General features: G+C 36.5%; 2 protein-coding genes and 1 pseudogene across 5 annotated transcripts; all 3 read right to left on the bottom strand.

Moving 5' to 3' along the window:
- Positions 1–2,386: 2,386 nt before the first annotated feature.
- On the bottom strand, positions 2,387–5,469 carry LOC107663018 (proteinase-activated receptor 2-like). The gene is made up of 2 exons (XM_016453154.1): positions 5,283–5,469; positions 2,387–5,144 (listed from the first exon to the last, which is right to left on the bottom strand). Exons 1-2 carry the CDS (start codon positions 5,356–5,358, stop codon positions 4,039–4,041), a joined length of 1,182 nt encoding a protein of 393 aa, XP_016308640.1. The 5' UTR covers positions 5,359–5,469; the 3' UTR covers positions 2,387–4,038.
- Positions 5,470–9,846: 4,377 nt separating this feature from the next.
- On the bottom strand, positions 9,847–14,994 carry LOC107662988 (proteinase-activated receptor 2-like). Of its 4 annotated transcripts, XM_016453139.1 has the most exons (3): positions 14,830–14,896; positions 14,726–14,745; positions 9,847–11,058 (listed from the first exon to the last, which is right to left on the bottom strand). In XM_016453139.1, exon 3 carries the CDS (start codon positions 10,964–10,966, stop codon positions 9,992–9,994), a length of 975 nt encoding a protein of 324 aa, XP_016308625.1. In that variant the 5' UTR covers positions 10,967–11,058; positions 14,726–14,745; positions 14,830–14,896; the 3' UTR covers positions 9,847–9,991. The 4 variants fall into 4 exon arrangements, with proteins under 4 accessions (XP_016308625.1, XP_016308631.1, XP_016308613.1 ...); XM_016453145.1 differs by lacking the exons at positions 14,726–14,745; positions 14,830–14,896 and adding an exon at positions 14,925–14,994; XM_016453127.1 differs by having other exon boundaries at positions 14,726–14,911.
- On the bottom strand, positions 14,792–17,031 carry LOC107662781 (proteinase-activated receptor 1-like; annotated as a pseudogene).
- Between the last annotated feature and the right edge of the window lie 1,566 nt (positions 17,032–18,597).

The following is an 18,597-nucleotide window of genomic DNA, read 5'->3' as shown; positions in this document are numbered from 1 at the left end:
CATATTATCACACACTATTTAAGGATTATATAAACCCAAATAAAAGCATCTCATGGTATTTATGAAAAATGAAATTTAATAAAGCTCTTTAATAAACAGACAATAAATGCACCAATGCTTTAATTAGAAGATGGGTCACTTTCTAAAAGTAACTTATTTATTACTTTTATTTCTTTGAAATCAAATAACTCTGACTTCATGATGCATTGCTGCTTTAACAGAAAGAAAATTATGGTAACGTAAACCAAGTTCCAAGTGCCCAACCAAAGGGAACGCTAATCACTATAATGGTGATTTAAAAAAAAATTTTTTTTAGGAAAATCAACATCAATTTATGAAGTGAGCTTATGTGATGTTCTCTCAAATATTTCAGTTGTATTGAAAATTCAACATTCAAGATGACTTTGGGAAACGAGTTAATGCAACTAATGAAAGATAACTGCAGACATGGAGGAAATGGGTGGAAAGTTTAAGACTCTTTTTCTTTTCTTCTTCTTCTGTTGTTATGTTGCACATTAGCAACATATTAGTGCACTGCTGCCTCTCACTGGTTTATTAATATCATTGGTTCCTTTGTGGCTACTTGAATATTTTAAGTAAGTGTCACTCAAAACAGTAAGTAAATTGTTTTATTTGCCTTGAAAGTAGCTGTAACTTAATAAAACCTAGTAAGTATAACAACTAAGTAAAGGTAACTAACTAAATCTAAGTAAGGTAAACTATTGGATTTTACAGTGTGGGAGTTTAGTGCACTTGAAATCACAAGCAAGTTGAAAATTAAGACCACCACATTCTTTGAAGATTAGATTGGGAATAAGAAACCATGGAAGGTTATTTTCACAAAGACAGTGCTTGATCCAATTCATTTTAAATATATTATTGATAGTGTCAAAATCTAAAGCATTTAGTCCTCCTTCTGATTATGGTTTTTCCTTTTAATATACTTTGTCTTGCCTCTCCAGATAAATTTAAGTAAAAATTTGTCAACTGCAGCACACATTTTAGAAAAATCAGTATAAAAGTAGCTCAATTCCGTGGACTTGGCAACACAGATCTGGAGTTTTTCGTAGGGACGAAATTTCGCGATGCTAATTTCGGTCGTGTTCAGGACAGGCGAATTTGCTGCGCTGACCAGAAAGCCCTTGCGCTTCATACATCTCTACTACTGACTGTGGACAATATGCATATTTTTACACGTGAAATTTCACTAATGTCACCTTTATGCTATGTAGCCTATAACATGACAATGTCACTGAGTTTACCGCCTTCACCCACACCATAGTATGCTGCAAAAACCCACTTGTCAAACACATCTAATAATTATTCCAATGATGCCAGTGAGAAACTGCAACCTAAATGCCACGAACAAGACCAGTGCGGTATTCATAGCAACGTCAAAAGGCAAACACATCTAGAAATGGTCAGGAAACTGTGAAGTCGAGGATTGAGAATCTGTGTGTGTGAAATTGGATCATCGGAGAGTGAGACAGCGTAAGAAAAAGAGGGAGACAGAGAGTTTGTGTATCTTATTTGAGACTTAGGATGGTCGCAGCCCAGCCCAGCCCAGAGGCTACATATATCTGACCCCACACAATATAGTCACCTGAGACCGAGGGAAATGTAAATGAGCGAGATGAATGGACACTTTCAGATATTGATGCTACCGGAGGGGCTGGAAGATATGGAAGCCTGTTTCCACCTATGGGTAAATAAAATGGTGATTGTGAGATAAGTTTGAATAAAGAAATACAGTCACATTGGAATAAATTAACACAATTAGAAAAACAAAATCACATTTGTTATATATGAAGTCATTGCAAGATATACACTACTATTAAATTGTTTGGGGTCAGTAAGAATTTTTAATAAAGAAATTAATATTTTTATTCAGCAAAGACACATTAAACTGGTCAAAAGTGAGAGTAAAGACATTAATAATAGGCCTATTACAAAATATTTATTTCGAATTAATTCTGTTCCTTTGAAATTTTTATTCATCAAAGAATCTTGAAAAATCATGTTTTCCACAAAAATATTAAGCAGTACAGCTGTTTTCAATAGGCCTATTGTTAATAAGGAAATGTTTCTTGAGCAGCAAATCAGCATATTAGAATAATTTCTGAAGGATCATGTGACACTGAGGACTGGAGTAATGATGCTGAAAATTCAGCTTTGCAACACAGGAATAAATTACATTTTAAAATATACTAACCTTACCAACCCCAAACTTTTAAACAGTATTTCTTTTTTTTTTCTAAGGCAGAAACAGGTTTTTATAAGTAGAAGTCAATTCAGGCAAGTTACTCCGTTTTATTATCAGCAGCTGACATATTGCTCATAGTTAGTGGTTTTCTATACACAGTATTTTTTAAGTGCTGCAGAAATTAATAATTCAACTCACGTGGCTTGTTGAGCAGAAGTGTGCAATACTTTTCTAAGAAATCTGACTTGTAGATAAAAAAAAAAAGTCCAATAAACATCTCACTTTCCCCTCTTCAATAAAAAAAATGGTGTTCAAACCTAAAGAGACTCAAAGAATCAAAGGTCTAAAGCTAGTTAAACAGGTTTAGAAGGTTTCTATTGACACAGACGATATTGTGAGTAATATGCTAAACATTTGGAGTGGACAGAGTCACACTCACTTATCAATAGAGTACAGTGTGAATTCACTAGAGCAGCAGTTTCACTGATAAAATCAGACAAGTCAACATAGCAGGATATTTCAATATGAAACATGCTCATACTAGTAATCAAAGCAGGATAGACATTTAAAAGTGCTCTATTCATTAAAACAAAAGCAGAATGAATTTTTGAAAATCGTTGTGTAAACAGGTTTTCATTTACATAATAATTAACATTTAGCAGATTTTTTATATCCAAAGCAATTTAATCTTACACAAATTCACTCTGCTCAATTGCTCATGTTTCATGAGGCACATTTTGTCCCCACAAAAGTTACTAAAAATGTTCAACCAAAGGAATGTTAACATTTTGTAGCCGAAAGATAACATCATGACGTCTTACGTCACAAGGTTAAGCTTCATGGTTTGTGTTGATGACACAGCTTTTCATAGTTTCCACAAACAACATATGACTCACTAATACAAAATGTTTTATACTCCACATGTGATCCAAAAAACGCAATCATAATAGGAAACTAACAATTCAGCGGAAAAACAAATTTTCGAACAAATAAAACATTTATTTAGAAGTCACTGTGCTTTTAGGGGTAAAGTGGGCTACTTGTGTTAACAGCTGCATTTCCTTGTAAGAGGTACAGTGACATCTGATAAACAAGGTGTGAATGAAGGTTCAGACACACACTGAACTGACTGGGAATTCTCTAGAACACCACTTTTGAGATAATGAAGTTACAGTTGAATACAGTTACAGTTGAATTTAGAAAATGAATCTGCATGAATTTAGAAAAATATAATTCCAACATGCGCATCACAGACAAGAATAGTGACCTAATTATGGCTATATAATACAGTGAGGTATAAAAATAATAAGTCATTGTGACTAACAGGCAAAAACAAAAATATCGCTAATCAGTTTTGATACAAAAGAAAAAATATTAAAAACAGAACAAATTCTGGCTGAAAGATGAAATTAAAACATACTTACATTTCAAAGCATTGTTGTTGTTTTTTTACCCATTGCAGGCTGGCAAATTCACATTAAATATTTCACAAAGCCCATCTGAACAATATTAAATGTAACAACAGAACGATCTGGCTGGAATGCTTGTCTTCAAGTTTTATGAGACTGCTTTGGCTTCAAGACCCTGAGTTTTAGACTGAACGCTATAGAAACAGAGACTGTTCTGTTCAAACTCTTTGTGGCTCCTTCTTCAGCTTTGGGGTTCTACGAAGGTCTCTGAAGCAAGATGTCTTCATAAACGCTTCAATCTGCTCTCAGACAGTTTCAGTATCATCCAATGGAGAACACGGAGCATGAATATGAAGTCAAATCTTATGTATATTCCACAGATAAATACATAAACTCGCGTCCATCATGGTCCATGTCCATCTGCTCTCAGCAGTTGCTGCTTTCTGTGTTGCCTGTGCTGGAAGTATATGTGTTGGACCTTTTAGAATACTTCATTGAGTGGAACGAGACCTTCCTCCTCTCCACCATTCGACTGCTACGGCACAGTAACGTGTTCTTGACGTGCTCCCTGAACTCATCCGAGACATAATAGTAGATGAAAGGGTCCATGCAGCTGTTGAGACTGGCCAGGCACAGTGTCATGATGTAGAAACCATAGCCGTTATTGGCCCAGCCTTTTCGCAGGACAGCGTAATGCACGACCAACATCACATTACTTGGGATGAAGCAGACCAAGAACGTTATGAGCACCGTTACGATGAGAACCACAGCTCGTTGGCGGCTTTTTCCAGCATTGCCCTCGATTGTGGAATTCCCAAGTGAGCGAAGGAGAAGAATATAAGCTGCAATGATGACCAACAATGGGATGAAGAAGACAAGACCTGCCATCACCATAAAATAATAATAAGGCAGCTGAACATCCAGGAACACATTGCCCGATTTAAAGTTCTTCATGCTGATAAGACTGACGTCGTGGCAGGTGGTGATGTTGAGGTCTGAGAGTTCAACGGTTTGCTGGTACAGGTACAAAGGTGTAGTACTGACCCAAATGAAGATCCAGATAAACACAGATACGATGATAGCAAACTTGTTGTTTTTTCTTTGCTGGGTGAGTGGGTGAGCGCAGACCCAGTACCGCTGAATGCTCATACAAGCGATGAAGAGGATGGAGCAGTACATGTTGCCGTAGAAGAAACCCACCAAAACTTTGCACATCCCTTCACCAAAAGTCCAGTTATTTCCTTTTAAATGGTAAGCAATCTTGAGAGGCATCCAGATGACAAACATCAGGTCAGCCAGTGCTAGGTTGCCCATGTAAATGGCAGCAGGGTGAATTTTCTTTGACCTGAACAGCAAGACATATATAGCCATCGCGTTGGTTGGCAACCCCACAGCCAAAACTATTATGTAAATAATTGGCAGGAAGATAGTTGTGAGACCGCTCTGTAGTGTATCTGTAGTGATCTGATCAATGAAGAATTTGCCCGATTCTTCATCCTGCACGACTATTAAACCTCGTCCTTTGCCTCTAGCTGAAACAAAACACATCGATTGCGAATCTGATTGTGAATTCTAAATAACTGAATTACAAACAACAGTTCATTAGGAAAAACAAATAGTCTAAGCTACAAAATTTGTTAGAAAAATACAGCGGAATTAAAGCGACTCACCTGGCTCCGCCGATGCAAAAATCAGTTCTACACACGCGAAAATAAACAAGATGCTATAACTTGCAGAGACAGCCATAATTCGTGTTTTTCAAACTTCTCGGTACTTCCGAACGTGAAAGAAGTCTGGCTCTTGGAGCGTCGTATGAGCTCTGCTGTTCCTCTCACTGAAATGTTTTTGGTCGATCAATAAAAGAAGGAGAAGGACACGCCTTACACAGAGCGCGCGGTCTCCTTACCTGCATGACGTCACACGCTCGACGCACTCCGCGCGGATCCTGCTGATGCGCGAACATCATAAAAAAATTGGTTTCGGTAATTATTTCATTAAGACTATTAAAACTTTATACTTCAATGGTAACTGTTCAATCAAACTGCGTGCTGGCACCTCACCCAGATTTAATCTTAATCGTGGTATCAGACAGGGATGCCCTATTTCTCCCTACCTGTTCTTACTCTGTTCACAACTACTTGCTGATTCTATTAAACAGAGTACTTTAAGAGGAATTACAGTTGCAGATAACATCATCACCATTAGCCAATTAGCAGATGATACCACTCTAGCAGATGCAGGGGAAATACCCAAATCTATTAATGTTATCCTTATATACTCTAAAGCTTCATGTCTTCATTTGAATATTAATAAATGTGAATTAATGTCTCTTAAGCAGTGCGATTTACCATCTATTTGTGGTATCCCTATAAAAAATGAAGTCACATATTTAGGTATAAAGATTGTAAAGGATGAAGAGAGAAGATGTGAGCTAAACTTCTCCCCTGCTGTTATTGCTAAGACCAAGAAAAAGTTAAATCAGTGGTTACTAAGAGAGTATTGGTTACAAAAGCAGAGGGCATCTCAAGGCTCACATATACAGCTCTTTCTCTAGCAGTCAACAATAATATTTGCAAGACTGTTGATAATATGCTTTTCAATTTTTTATGGAAAAACAAAACCCATTATAGTAAGAAATCTGTGGTTATGTACACAACTGAAAATGGAGGTTTGAACGTCTTAGATTTTACCACTCTTAATTATACGTTTACAGTAAACTGGATCAAACAATTAAAAAACAACAACAACTAGTATATGGAACATTATTCCTCATTGTATTTTTTCACAGGTTGGAGGTCTTCATTTTCTTTTGCTTTGTAACTACAACATTTCTAAACTTCCGTTAAAGTTATCCAATTTTCACAAACAAATGCTTCTCTCCTGGAATTTAATTTATAAACATAATTTCTCACCTAATAGATGTTTTATATGGAATAATAAGCATATTTTATATAAAGAAAATTGGTTTTCGAATGATATAGTTTTGGTGAGCCAACTCTTCAACCAAGAAGGACTTCTGTTAACTTATTCTGAATTTTTGTTTAAATTTAAAATCCCAATCATTCCTAAAGAATATGCTGTAGTTATGGATGCTGTCCCCTCTGGGTTAACTCTCTTACTTTGTAAAAAGACATGTCCTCAATCTTTTCTGCAGTCTTTTGATCCCGTTGACACTGCTGTTGGTCCAGTATGTTTTTCTTCTTCCTCTGTTAAACACAATAATCGACAGGTTCGGGCCCTTTTTCAAAGGGATGTTGTCTCTAGACCTCCTATTGTAACTGTCTGGAATAGCTGTGTTGATGGTTTGATATGGCATAAAATCTGGAAATTACCACATAAATATTTAATCACAAATAAAGTAAAATAAATTTATTTCAAACTCATTTATAAATATTACCCCAGTAACTATTTGCTTGTAAACAGATTTAACTGTGATAATTGATACACTATGTACATTTTGTGGTCTACATACAGAAATGTTTTTTTTAATTTATTTTGGAGTTGTCCTTACTCAGTCAATTTTTGGTCAGATTTCTGCTCATTTGTTAGAGATCATATCATGCCCAGCTTTCAACTTTGTTTTGAAAATGTTTTATTTGGTTTTTTCACTTACATGTCATTCCATAAGGAATATTATTTGATTAATTTATTACTTTTGCTGGCAAAGTTTGGTATACATAAATGCAAGTACAGCAGTTATAAACCATTGTTTCTCATTTTGAAATCAGAAGTTAAACAATACCTAAAATCTTTTTACAATTTGATAAACAAGAAAGCTGTTAAGTGTATTAATGTATGTAAACATTTCCATGTTTTTATGTAATTTATTTATTTATTTTTTCTTTTCTCTTTATTTCATTGTAATTTTGTATCTCTTTTTTTTGTGTTCACCCCCTGGCTACTGTAAAATGTTGAATTTGAGTGATTCAATAAAAAAAAAAAATCCTGTTGCTGTGCACGAGTTTCGAGTTCTGACCGAAATCAACCGCGTGAGCTAATCGTGGGAGGACAGAGAGACCGAGACTGTATATTGATACCATTACCATTACCGTTTTAACAACAATAGCTACTGCTATTTAAAGAGAAGGCCTAGGCTATTTACTTGACATTTTTTAAAGCAAGTCAGGTTCTTGCCAAATGTACTTTTTCTTTTGATTTGTCATCTTTATTTCATCAAAATGACATTACATGATCACTTCCCTGTTCTCAGACCACAACATACAGTGCTATTGTTAACTAGGCTACTTATACTAAAACTAAAATTAAATATAAAATATAACCTGATATTAAAAAAACATGGAGTAAAATTAAACATGGAGTTAAATTAGACATGTTGCCTTGGCAACTAGAATATGTTTAAGAATCCTAAAACTGCTTAAACTAAAACTGAAATAAAAGTAAAGCCTTTTGGAAATATTAAAACTTAAACTAAAATTAATAACTAAAAATATAAAAATAGAATCAAAATATGAATAAATACTATAATAGTATATAAATAATACTAAAATAACTCTCAGACATGTACACTACATTGTCCTAAGGCTAATTTAAAATAAAAATACACTACCTTTTCGCTAAGGTTGCATAATTGTCTGTATTTTGTCAACACCATCAGATATTTATAAAAACGTTTATAAATTTAAATAAGTCTTTATCTTGAAGGTTCTTTTTTATATTTCACCTACTATGATTTCAACAAGGCACACAGGCGCTGGTGGGATTTAGTTTTGCATAATTAAGTAGTTACTTTAATAATTAATTGCTACACAAACTTTTATTTTTGACCTATGTAGCCTGTCTTTTCAGTGAACAGTAATTTAAAAAAGGACAATGAACTGTAAATGGTGTGTGTGTGTGTGTGTGTGTGTCTGTCAAACAACTGCAAATCAATTTTATGATTTGGCTAGTTCAAAAGTTGCCTTGTGGAATTTAGTCATGTTCTACCCGCTGTCTGTCTCATTTAGAAAACAAGGCCACATATACACAGCAAATCATAGGCAGACATGGGTGAGAGACAAATTGATTGATAAATTCAGACAATTCTTAAAAAAAAAGAAAAGAAAAGACAAATACAAAATATACACCACAGATAAAACAACATTAAAACCTATACATGTGCTTTGAAACTATAAGTGAGGCATGGGAGTGCAAAAAGAAAACAGCATTTATAAGACTATGCATAAAAATGAGACTACCATTCCAGCATTTAGTGCGTTAGAACACATCTGAATGAGGTTATGTTTGCTGGGTATACATTAACACATCTAAAATTGGTCACTGGTGTGATTCACATAACATTTCACATTCTTTTAAAAATACTTGTACATGCATTTATGTAAACAGGAATAAATGCAAAATGGTTTCTGTAACAGGTGCTTAAAATCAGAGGTGTAAAGAGTACCTAAAAACCATACTTGAGTAAAAGTACGTGGATGTGCTGGTTTGGGCCTCATTGCCGGCTGCAGTCATGTCCTCATCTCATATATAAAACACCTCTGATTCACAAATACTTGCTAAGGAACTCGCATTCACATAAAGTAGCCTTGTTGACAAGTTTGGGTGAGTAAGGGCAAAATGCAGTACTTTCAGTGACCTGTAATATGCAGTATCAAGTCTTTTGTAGCAAAAATAAACTGCTGCAGAAAAAGCTAGGTCCATGCAAAATGTAATGTGTAACTGCAACACTCATTTCAAATGTAGTGGAGTAACGAGTACAGATACTCATTCAAAAATGTAGTGAAGTAAAGAGTAAAAGTTGCTATCTTTGATACTCAGTACAACTACAAAGTACCCGAAAAGATACTCAAGTACAGTAACTAATTGCATTTACTCCAATACTTTACACCTCTGCTTAAAATATATTACAGCTTCAGTTATTCAGTCAACTTCTAGTCTACTTCCACCTAACAGGATTAAAGTTCATTTGAAAGGCGATTCTGAGAAATGCCACTAAACCAAACAGGTAAAATAATTTTCAGGTCTTTAAACCCAAAATGAGGCAACCTGTAACTAATGACGTAATGGCAACACAATAATAACAACTCTTTAACATTTCCATGGTGACCATTTCAAACAGGAGGCCAATTTGTAGTTCCAAGAAGTGAGAACCCTTGGATGCCCTTTTAAGGTCGTAAGATCTTCAAATATGGATGTCATTCCCATATTTAACAAGATAAAAAAAAAAAAAAAGCATTTATGTGAGATTATGAAAAAAAGATATTTAATCGTTGACTGAATTACATGTTAAATGTCGAACTTGTTCCTCCAGCCCTTACAACAGTTAATAATAAAATAACAAGAGCTTATATGGTTTTCAAGAGGTATTGTAGAGCATCAGAGCATAGCACAGATTTGTAAAACAGTTCTCCAGATGTCATTCTTAGTAGGAACTGCTCTGCGTGTTTCCAGACTCTGATGTGTAGGTACTGCTTTTCTTTGAATACTTCAGTGCACTGAAAGAAACCCGCATCCTCTGCGCGGTGCGTTCGCTGCGGCAAAGAAACGTGTTTCTTACATGCTCTCTGAACTCATCTGAAACAAAATAATATATGAATGGATCGACGCAGCTGTTGAGGCTGGCCAGGCATAGCGTTGTAACATAGAAGCCGTAACCGCTGTCCTGTACTCCCATAGAAAGCAGGGAGTAATGCACCATAACCATGGTGTTACTCGGGGTGAAACACACTAGGAACATCACCAGCACCGTGACGATGAGGATGACAGCCTTCCTTCGCTTCTGAACGATATCAGCATCTGTCATCGAGCTCTTCAGGGCACGTAGCATCTGCACGTAGGCTACTATACATACTATGCAGGGAACTATGAATCCAACAACTCCCATAATCAGGAAGTAGATAGAAGGGTAGCGTGACTGGCTGGGGCGAGTGACGTCATGGCAGGTAACAATATCCATGTTGGTGACCTTCACGGTCTGGTCATAAAGATAAAGAGGCACGGTAATGACCCACACAACCAGCCACACACACACAGCAACACCAGTTGCCAATTTGTTGTTCCTTTTCTGCTGGGAAAGAGGATGTACTATGGCCCAGTACCTCTGGACACTAATACATGCAATGAAAGCAGTCGAACAATACATGTTCCCATAGAAAAAGGCAACCAGGACTTTGCACAGGGCTTCTCCGTAGATCCAGTTATTCCCATTAAAATGGTACGCGATTTTTAGGGGAATCCAGATTACGAACAGCAGGTCGGCCAGTGCGAGGTTGGCCATGAAAATGGATGAGGGATGTTTCTTCTTTGTCCTGAAGAGGAAAACCCAGATGGCCATAGCGTTGGTTGGCAAGCCCACACTGAAGACGATGATGTACACCACTGGGAAGAAGATCTGCATGAGCTTGCTGTCCAGTACAGCAACAGCAGTGGATGTCACCGACACTCCATACTCAGTTTCATCACCAGTAAAGCCTCTGTCGTTGTTAGAACCTATAGACAGATAGAACGACAGAAAATAAGAACATTAGATCAATCAATGATAGACATACAGACAGACAGATAGACTAGATGGATAGATAGATAGATAGATAGATCTGTGCCACCACAAATTTTCGTTTGCTGACGACAGTTTGATAATTACAATTTCATTTCACCAGTCGAGAAATTACAGAGTGGTGCAGGTATGAGACCAGAACCTGGAAGACGCTGCTGGTTCCTTCTAGATTTTCCTATGGGGTTTTTCAATTTATGAGTACAATAAAGCTTGTGGTAAACATTAATTAGACGATACAGTGTTGTTTTAATCTAAAACGTAAACTGCACACACTCACACTGAAAATGTAATTTTTGAAGCAGTAACATTTATTTTCAAAAACGTTTATTTGTAAAAAGTAACTAGATAAGACAGTTTGGATTGTGAATGTGTGCAGTTTACATTGTAGAACAAAACATCAACGCATCGTCAAGTTGTTTACCACAGGCTTTATTTTACTCTACTGAAAAAAAAAACCCATTATAAAACCCCATAGAAATTAGTTTTCCAGGTTCTAACATATCTGCACCACTATATTTCTTTTGACTTGCACTTGATTCACAAACGTTGAATATTAAGATAATATTAATGTTGGCTGCAAGATACAGAGAGTAAGTTCACCCTAGCCGGAAGAGTGTATTTCTCAATACTTGTCTTTCTTTGGACTGAATAAAAGTCTCTGCTTCACATAGACAGATAGACTGCACTGTTTTTACAGCAAAACTCATCGACACCCTTATTTTTATTCTTGAAGCTAACATTTTGCCTGTAAGGTGATTTGATTCAGTGATTAGATGTTAGACTGTTGCCTAGAACAGGAGAACATGATGGCGTGGCACTTCTCATCCGGTGTGCATCATATCTGAAGTAAGTGGTTTACCATTGGGTTTAGGTTTTCTGAACAAATTCTACTGAAAGTTGAGTCACTGTATAATTTAACCTTAGACATGTTGCTTCATTACAGTTAATCAGATAAGACAGACAAGATTGTTTCAAATTTGGCACAACATACACTTTTTTTTTTTACATTTATTTTTGTCATTTTTGCCTTTATTATGACAGGACATATCATAACTGACAGGAAGCGAAGTGGGAGAGAGATAGGGGGCGGGATTGGGAAAGGTCCCTGAGTCGGGATTTGAACACGAGCAGTGTTGCCAGACGTACAATAATTATCGTATTTGTACGATAATTTTGACCTCTGTACAATGTACAATCAATAATGAAAAAAATCCCATAATGTACGATCTGTACTGAGCAATGGGCAAAAATTCCAACAAGCCGTTGTGCAGGACTGATCAGCAGTTGCAAGAAACGTTTAGCTGCTGTTATTGCTGCAAAAAGGGGGTCACACCAGATACTGAAAGCAAAGATTCAAATACTTTTGCCACTCACAGATTTTTAACACTGGATCATTTCTCTCAATAAATAAATGACAAAGTATATATTTTTGTCTCCTTTGTTTGTTTGATTGTATTCTCTTTGTCTGCATCTATCTATCTATCTATCTATCTGTCTGTCTGTCTGTCTGTCTGGTATTCATAGTAACAGTAATTTTTCATGCACACCTCAGAGTGTGTTAAAGGGGTCATATGATGCGATTTCAATATTTCCTTTCTCTTTGGAGTGTTACAAATAATCTTTTAATAATAAAGCTCTTATAATAATAATAATAATTTATGCATTTAGCAGACGCTTACAGTGCATTCAGGCTATACATTTTTACCAGTATGTGTTCCCTGGGAATTGAACCCACGACCTTTTGCACTGTTAACGCAATGCTTTACCACTGAGCCACTAGAAACATCTAGGAAGCTCTTGGTGCATAAAGAAGATCTGTAAAGTTGCAAAGACTAAAGTCTCAAATCCAAAGAGATATTCTTTATAAAAGTTAAGTGTCAACCACGCCTATCTAAAACAGCTCGTTCTAACACGCCCCCACATACCTACCTCACGATGTGGGAAGATTTGAAAGACTGCTAATTTTCAACACTTAAAAAAAAAAAAAGATGACTGAAAAGAGGAAAAACCAAAGTGAAGTATGTTCTTACTTCACTTAGTCATTTATTTACTTTATAACAGTAAATAAATATCGGTTCTGCATATCGGTTATCGGGCACTTAAACATGCAAATAATTGGTATCGGTTATAAAAAAAAATCAATATCCGTCGATCACTAATGTTAAGGGGCGTAACATTTCAGTCACATGCTTGAGGTATTCTGCCAATCACAACGCACTGGATAGCTGGCCAATCAGAGCACACCTCGCTTTTCAGACCGATGAGCTTTGTAAAAATCGACGCGTTTCAGAAAGGCGGAGCATAGAGGAGAAACAATAATGTACAGTATGTTGAAAATAATGTGTTTTTTTAACTTTAAACCGCATAAACACATTTCATTAGACCAAATACACAAAATAATGTTCTTTTTAGCAGCATCATACGACCCGTTTAAGAATGCAGGAGGGTGCCCTACTTTAAAGCCAACGAGCACTGCGGTCCATGACGGCAAGAACCCCCTCAACATCTGGCAACACGCAGGCTTCCGATGACTGCGGCTCAGATGTGGAGTTAACAGCTAAAGTCTGTCTACACTGGACGCGACAAAGCGAGTGTTAAAACTCATTTTAATACGTCATAAATAGAACGAGGAATCAGTTTACTGTCGGGGATGTGTCGTGTCATGTCGCATCCAGTGCAAACAGTCATGGATTATAATGGTTTCTATAGTTTGTCCACTGCTCGCGTCCAATGTAAACACGGTACGCCTAGTTATTGATTGTGGTAATTTGCAGGTCGTGTCAAAAAGTTGTTGGTTTAGATAAATAGCTGTATTCTGTACGTCTGACTCGTGTACGATCATTTTCTTCCAAATACGATAATTTTGAGCTTCTGGTACGATACTTGGACATTTCCAATCTGGCAACACTGAACACGAGACAGATTTACTCCACATGCTCAGTGCTTGAATGATTCATACTAGACATAATTGAATCATTACAAACTAGTGTCTAGTACAAAGATCTGGCATCTGCATCAGCATGCAAGTTATGAAATCTGTCTGCTGTAAAGGAACAAACATGTCTTTGTGATCCACGCTACTATTACTCATAGCAAAGACTATATATAGCAGCAAAACATGCATTACAAATCTCAGGTATTGTGTTATTCAAATATGGGTATACTTGATAGTTGAGGCAGCTATACAATGTGAAATCAATCTACTCACAGCCTACTTATATACACACTGGTTACACAAACATAATACATTTTTACATATTAAAATAAACTGCTTCGTATATACACCACAGCAGTAGCCTACACTCGCGTGTGCCAGAAGTGACCACATTCAACAGTAGCCTAATTCAATCGAGGCCTAGATCTCCATTAATATCTGTCAAATCAATTTAGGTCAGAGAAACACTAAAAGAATATGGGAAAAACGAGGTTAATTTTCAAATGATTATTTTTCAGACAAAAATCAAAAAGTAAACCGCAATAGGCTACTAAACATCTAGAAATCAAATTTTATAAACATTTATAATCAAATAAACGAGTTTCATACATGAAAGTCTTGAGATGAGACACTTCTCTTTAAATATAAACAAGAAAACAAATTCTTACTTTGACTAGACAGGTTAACGCTGATTAAGGTAACCAAAGCGTAAATCCAGATTAATCGGTGCGCCATTATTCCTGCGAAATTAACGGGAACGACTTGTATTTACCGAAGCGTGGACTGTGTCCGTCATGAATATAAACAAAATCAGCTCTTTATAGTCAGGTGTGGAGTTCACCGTCCGTCAAAGGCCTGTGACCTTACCTGGGTCACGCCCTTCAGAAGAGCTGTGTCATGTGACACATTTCATGCGGTCTGTTAATGTATAGTCCCTCAGTAATAGCAAACACATAACTTAAGTGTACCTGACATATGTAAAAAAACAAAAAGAGCTCTGTGTAGTCACTCTTCATTTTTTTTAACTAACGGGACTAGGTGCCATAGGAAGCACTGTACGCCTCTTTCTTATGAAGATTTCACTCCGCTGTGACATTTGTGACGCGCGTTCCGCACCAGAGTGCGATACAGTTAAAAATAATAACCATCCGCGATGTCAGCTACTGACTAGTAATACGACCAGTCACTCAGCTTGTCATCTCACTCAGCAGAGAAGCTACACAGAAAGATGACAAATCCAGCGAATCAGTAGTTTGGTTACCAGATCTAGACTGCATTAAAGGCTTATAGGCTAGTCTGTTCGTTATGGTGCTTGGTTAGACATAGTTTAGAATAAACACCGCCACCTAAAGGACTGCTTTATAACGGCTTCTGTGTGTGTCTCTTTTATCACAGCTTCTGTGTGTGAAATAAGTGGTAAATGTTGTAGCCTATATATTGTTTTACTAGGTTTGTGAAGCAAATTACAGCGTTAAAATAATAAAGTTAAAATGATAAAATAAAAAATAAGCAAAGTAAAACAATAGACTACGTTAAACAACAGATTTGTCTACCATTGTACGTTTTATTTACGTTGGGTAGACATATGGATAAACACCGCCACCTAGAGGATTGTTTTAAATCACAGCTATGAGCATGTAGATTAGAACTATCAGTAAAATCAATGATCACATGGCTTCAGTCAAATTGTAATTCAGGTTTTATTTATTTATTAATAGAGAGATAGGGACATAGATAGATAGATCTGTTTACATATAAAGTGTTACAACAATGACTGATTATTCTACATTTGTCTAACACAGCAGTATAGTTACAATCTCTCTTTCACACGTTCACTTATTAGAGAGTAGATGAATAAATAATAATTTCTTCAGATTGAGTATTAACTAATGAAACCCCTGAAGGCAGTGCAAGCTGCATTTAATAAAAGTGTCTACCAAATGCAATGAATTTAAAGTGATATCTGCTTTTTATTTTGGCCACTTATTTGTTTTACAGTGCATCTTAGATGAGAGGATTTTGTGTGTGTGTGTGATTGTGTTTAATGGTATGTTCACTCTCTTTGACTTGCTGCCCCAAATCACAGAGCGGATCTGCTGTCTGTACAGAGACGAGCCGTAGTAGTACAGCAGAGGGTCCAGAAAAACACTTGAGCTCCCCAAACACACAGCCAACAGGTAAGCCAAATAGGTATCCAACCCATTGCTTCCCATGGCTATACAAACACAGTGGTACAACAGGAAGCCTTTGGATGGTGCAAAGCACACCACAAACTCAGTCAGCACAGCAGTAGCCATAATCGCAGCCCTCTTTCGGTTATCTGAGGAAGATGATGGTGTTGCTGAGTGATCATGTTTAGCACAGAGCACATAAATGATAGTAGAGTAGCTCACTAAGATGATGACCAGCGGCAGGAAGAAGTAGATGCAGGGAAGGATTAAGAACACAGATAAGTTCAACATCATTGAAGAATCTTCCTCCAACAAGTCAATGCAGGTGACTCCCAGATTCTGGAAACTGAATGTTTGTCTCAGTGTGAGAAGTGGTACTATGCCAGCAGCCAGACTAATGTGCATATGAATGTGGCTTTCCTTGTGCTCCTCCAGGTCAAAGAGGCGATAGGAAACACTACAGCCAGCAGCCTGTCCACACTCATGCACATTATCAGCAGTATGGAGCAGTACATGTTTCCATAGTAAGTTGCATTAAGCAAACGACATGCCGCCTCACCGAACACCCAATCTGAAACGTTCAGCTGGTAGTGGATCTTCAGAGGCAGCAGCAGGGTGAAGAGCAGGTCCACACACGCCAGGTGAGACATGTAGATCACAGCTGGTTTCTTCTCTCGGATCCTACAGGTGAACGTCACCATCGCCAAACCATTCAGGTGTACACTAAGGAGGACGACGAAGATGTAGATCGAGGGCATGACACGTGTGACCAGCAAGCCTTTAAAAGAGGAGAACGATCTCATGCGGGACAACCAGCGGCCCAGAGAATGGTATAATTTGGTTATTGTAATTCACTGCACTATTATGTCTTCTAAACATTGTTACAAACGTCTGATTTGCCTGGTTAAGAAAGCCAAATGGAAAATACTTCATGAGGCCAGAATCTGTAACAAAACACAACACAGTCAATCCTTTAATTTACTGGCTTAAGTGTAAAACAAAACCCATCTGACAATAGATCTCACTTACTGTAACAACTACAGATCACCAGACTTACAGATACCTGTTGCACTCTTTTACATAATAAGCTATGTAAATTCATTTTCAGCACTTCAGCAAGTCACAACTAAAAATCATGTCACTCATGAGATCACTAATGTACTTACCATTGAATGTATGATCTGTAAATGAAGGAAAGTCCACCATGATTTCCGATTAACTGTCAGTTTTAAGTATTTTACACATCCCCTCACCTATTAAAGCCTATTGTCAGTTAGTTCATTCTAAAGGTCTTTGTATTAATAAGATGAACAATATAGTTTGTTTTCATTTATGAGTTTGTTTCATTTCCAAGAAAAATTGTGAAAATGTACTCAGTTCATGTGTTTGTGAGAGTATTGTCTTTTCAGCCATATACAAGAATGGAGTGGAACACATTGTATTACTACAGGTAGTTCTGCGAAACATATTACACACAGCATAAGGAAAACTTAATTAACATACTGTAAACGATAGCACTTTTGTTAACAATACACACTGAAAACAATAAATAGATAAATACATTACTCAATGCATTTCAGGGTCTTGTGGTCTGAAGCATTGCACTCTTCTGACCATACATTGATGCATGTGGTTAGGACACAAATCTCCACAGAATGTATAAGAGCCCAAGTGATGTTGCCTGTAATGAGCAGATCTAGAAATTTGATGCTAATGACTGTTTCTTTTAGAAGCCATTGATGTGTAGTGGGAAACTGTCATTCTAGAACATCCTGAAGTGATGTGCACATTCATAGTGTCTGTGTGCCAATACCAAACACCAAGAAATTAGTCAATTTCAATCAAAGGTTTACAAGTAATATTACAGATTCATAGTATCTGCAAGTATAGTCACTGAGAGGAATGTAAAGTAGCTACTTTGTTAATGTGACAAAAAAAAAGAAAGAATTTGAAAGAAAAAATTAAGATTAATTTTGATTATTATTATATACTATTATTATTTTTACACATACTGTAAATAACTAAGGTCTCTGCTACCCCAAACATGTTAAATGAATCGCAAAATAACTGTTCACCAAGGTGTTTAATTAAATATTGGAAAATTACTCAAAGTAGATTTTAAGAAATGATGAGCAAAGTCAATATGTAGAATTGGGTTTTCATTGAAATCTGACTTTTTTCAAAGTAAAAAAAGAGAAAACATAAAAATAGCCTGTCATTCTTCGACTGTGACACTAAGAACTCACTGTTTGGTGAAGATATAATTTATTACTGTTTATCAAAGTGGGATGAGGAACATGTGCCAGGACTCAAGCTCGTGTAGAAACACGATGAACTCTTACAGCTTTATTATAATTAGTGATGAATGA

This window comes from Sinocyclocheilus anshuiensis, unplaced genomic scaffold (genome assembly GCF_001515605.1).
Source record: "Sinocyclocheilus anshuiensis isolate Anshui unplaced genomic scaffold, SAMN03320099.WGS_v1.1 scaffold457, whole genome shotgun sequence".
NCBI lineage: Eukaryota > Metazoa > Chordata > Actinopteri > Cypriniformes > Cyprinidae > Sinocyclocheilus > Sinocyclocheilus anshuiensis.
Note: the sequence above shows the minus strand (reverse complement) of the source record. Positions and strands in the feature narration are given on the sequence as shown.

Coding starts and splice junctions, on each gene's coding strand:
- LOC107663018 (XM_016453154.1), bottom strand. CDS start 5,358: ATGGCTGTCTCTGCAAGTTATAGCATCTTGTTTATTTTCGCGTGTGTA. Junction 5,145..5,282: donor TTTTGCATCGGCGGAGCCAG/GTGAGTCGCTTT, acceptor GTTTTGTTTCAG/CTAGAGGCAAAGGACGAGGT.
- LOC107662988 (XM_016453127.1), bottom strand. CDS start 14,792: ATGGCGCACCGATTAATCTGGATTTACGCTTTGGTTACCTTAATCAGC. Junction 11,059..14,725: donor CGTTAACCTGTCTAGTCAAA/GTAAGAATTTGT, acceptor ATCTGTCTATAG/GTTCTAACAACGACAGAGGC.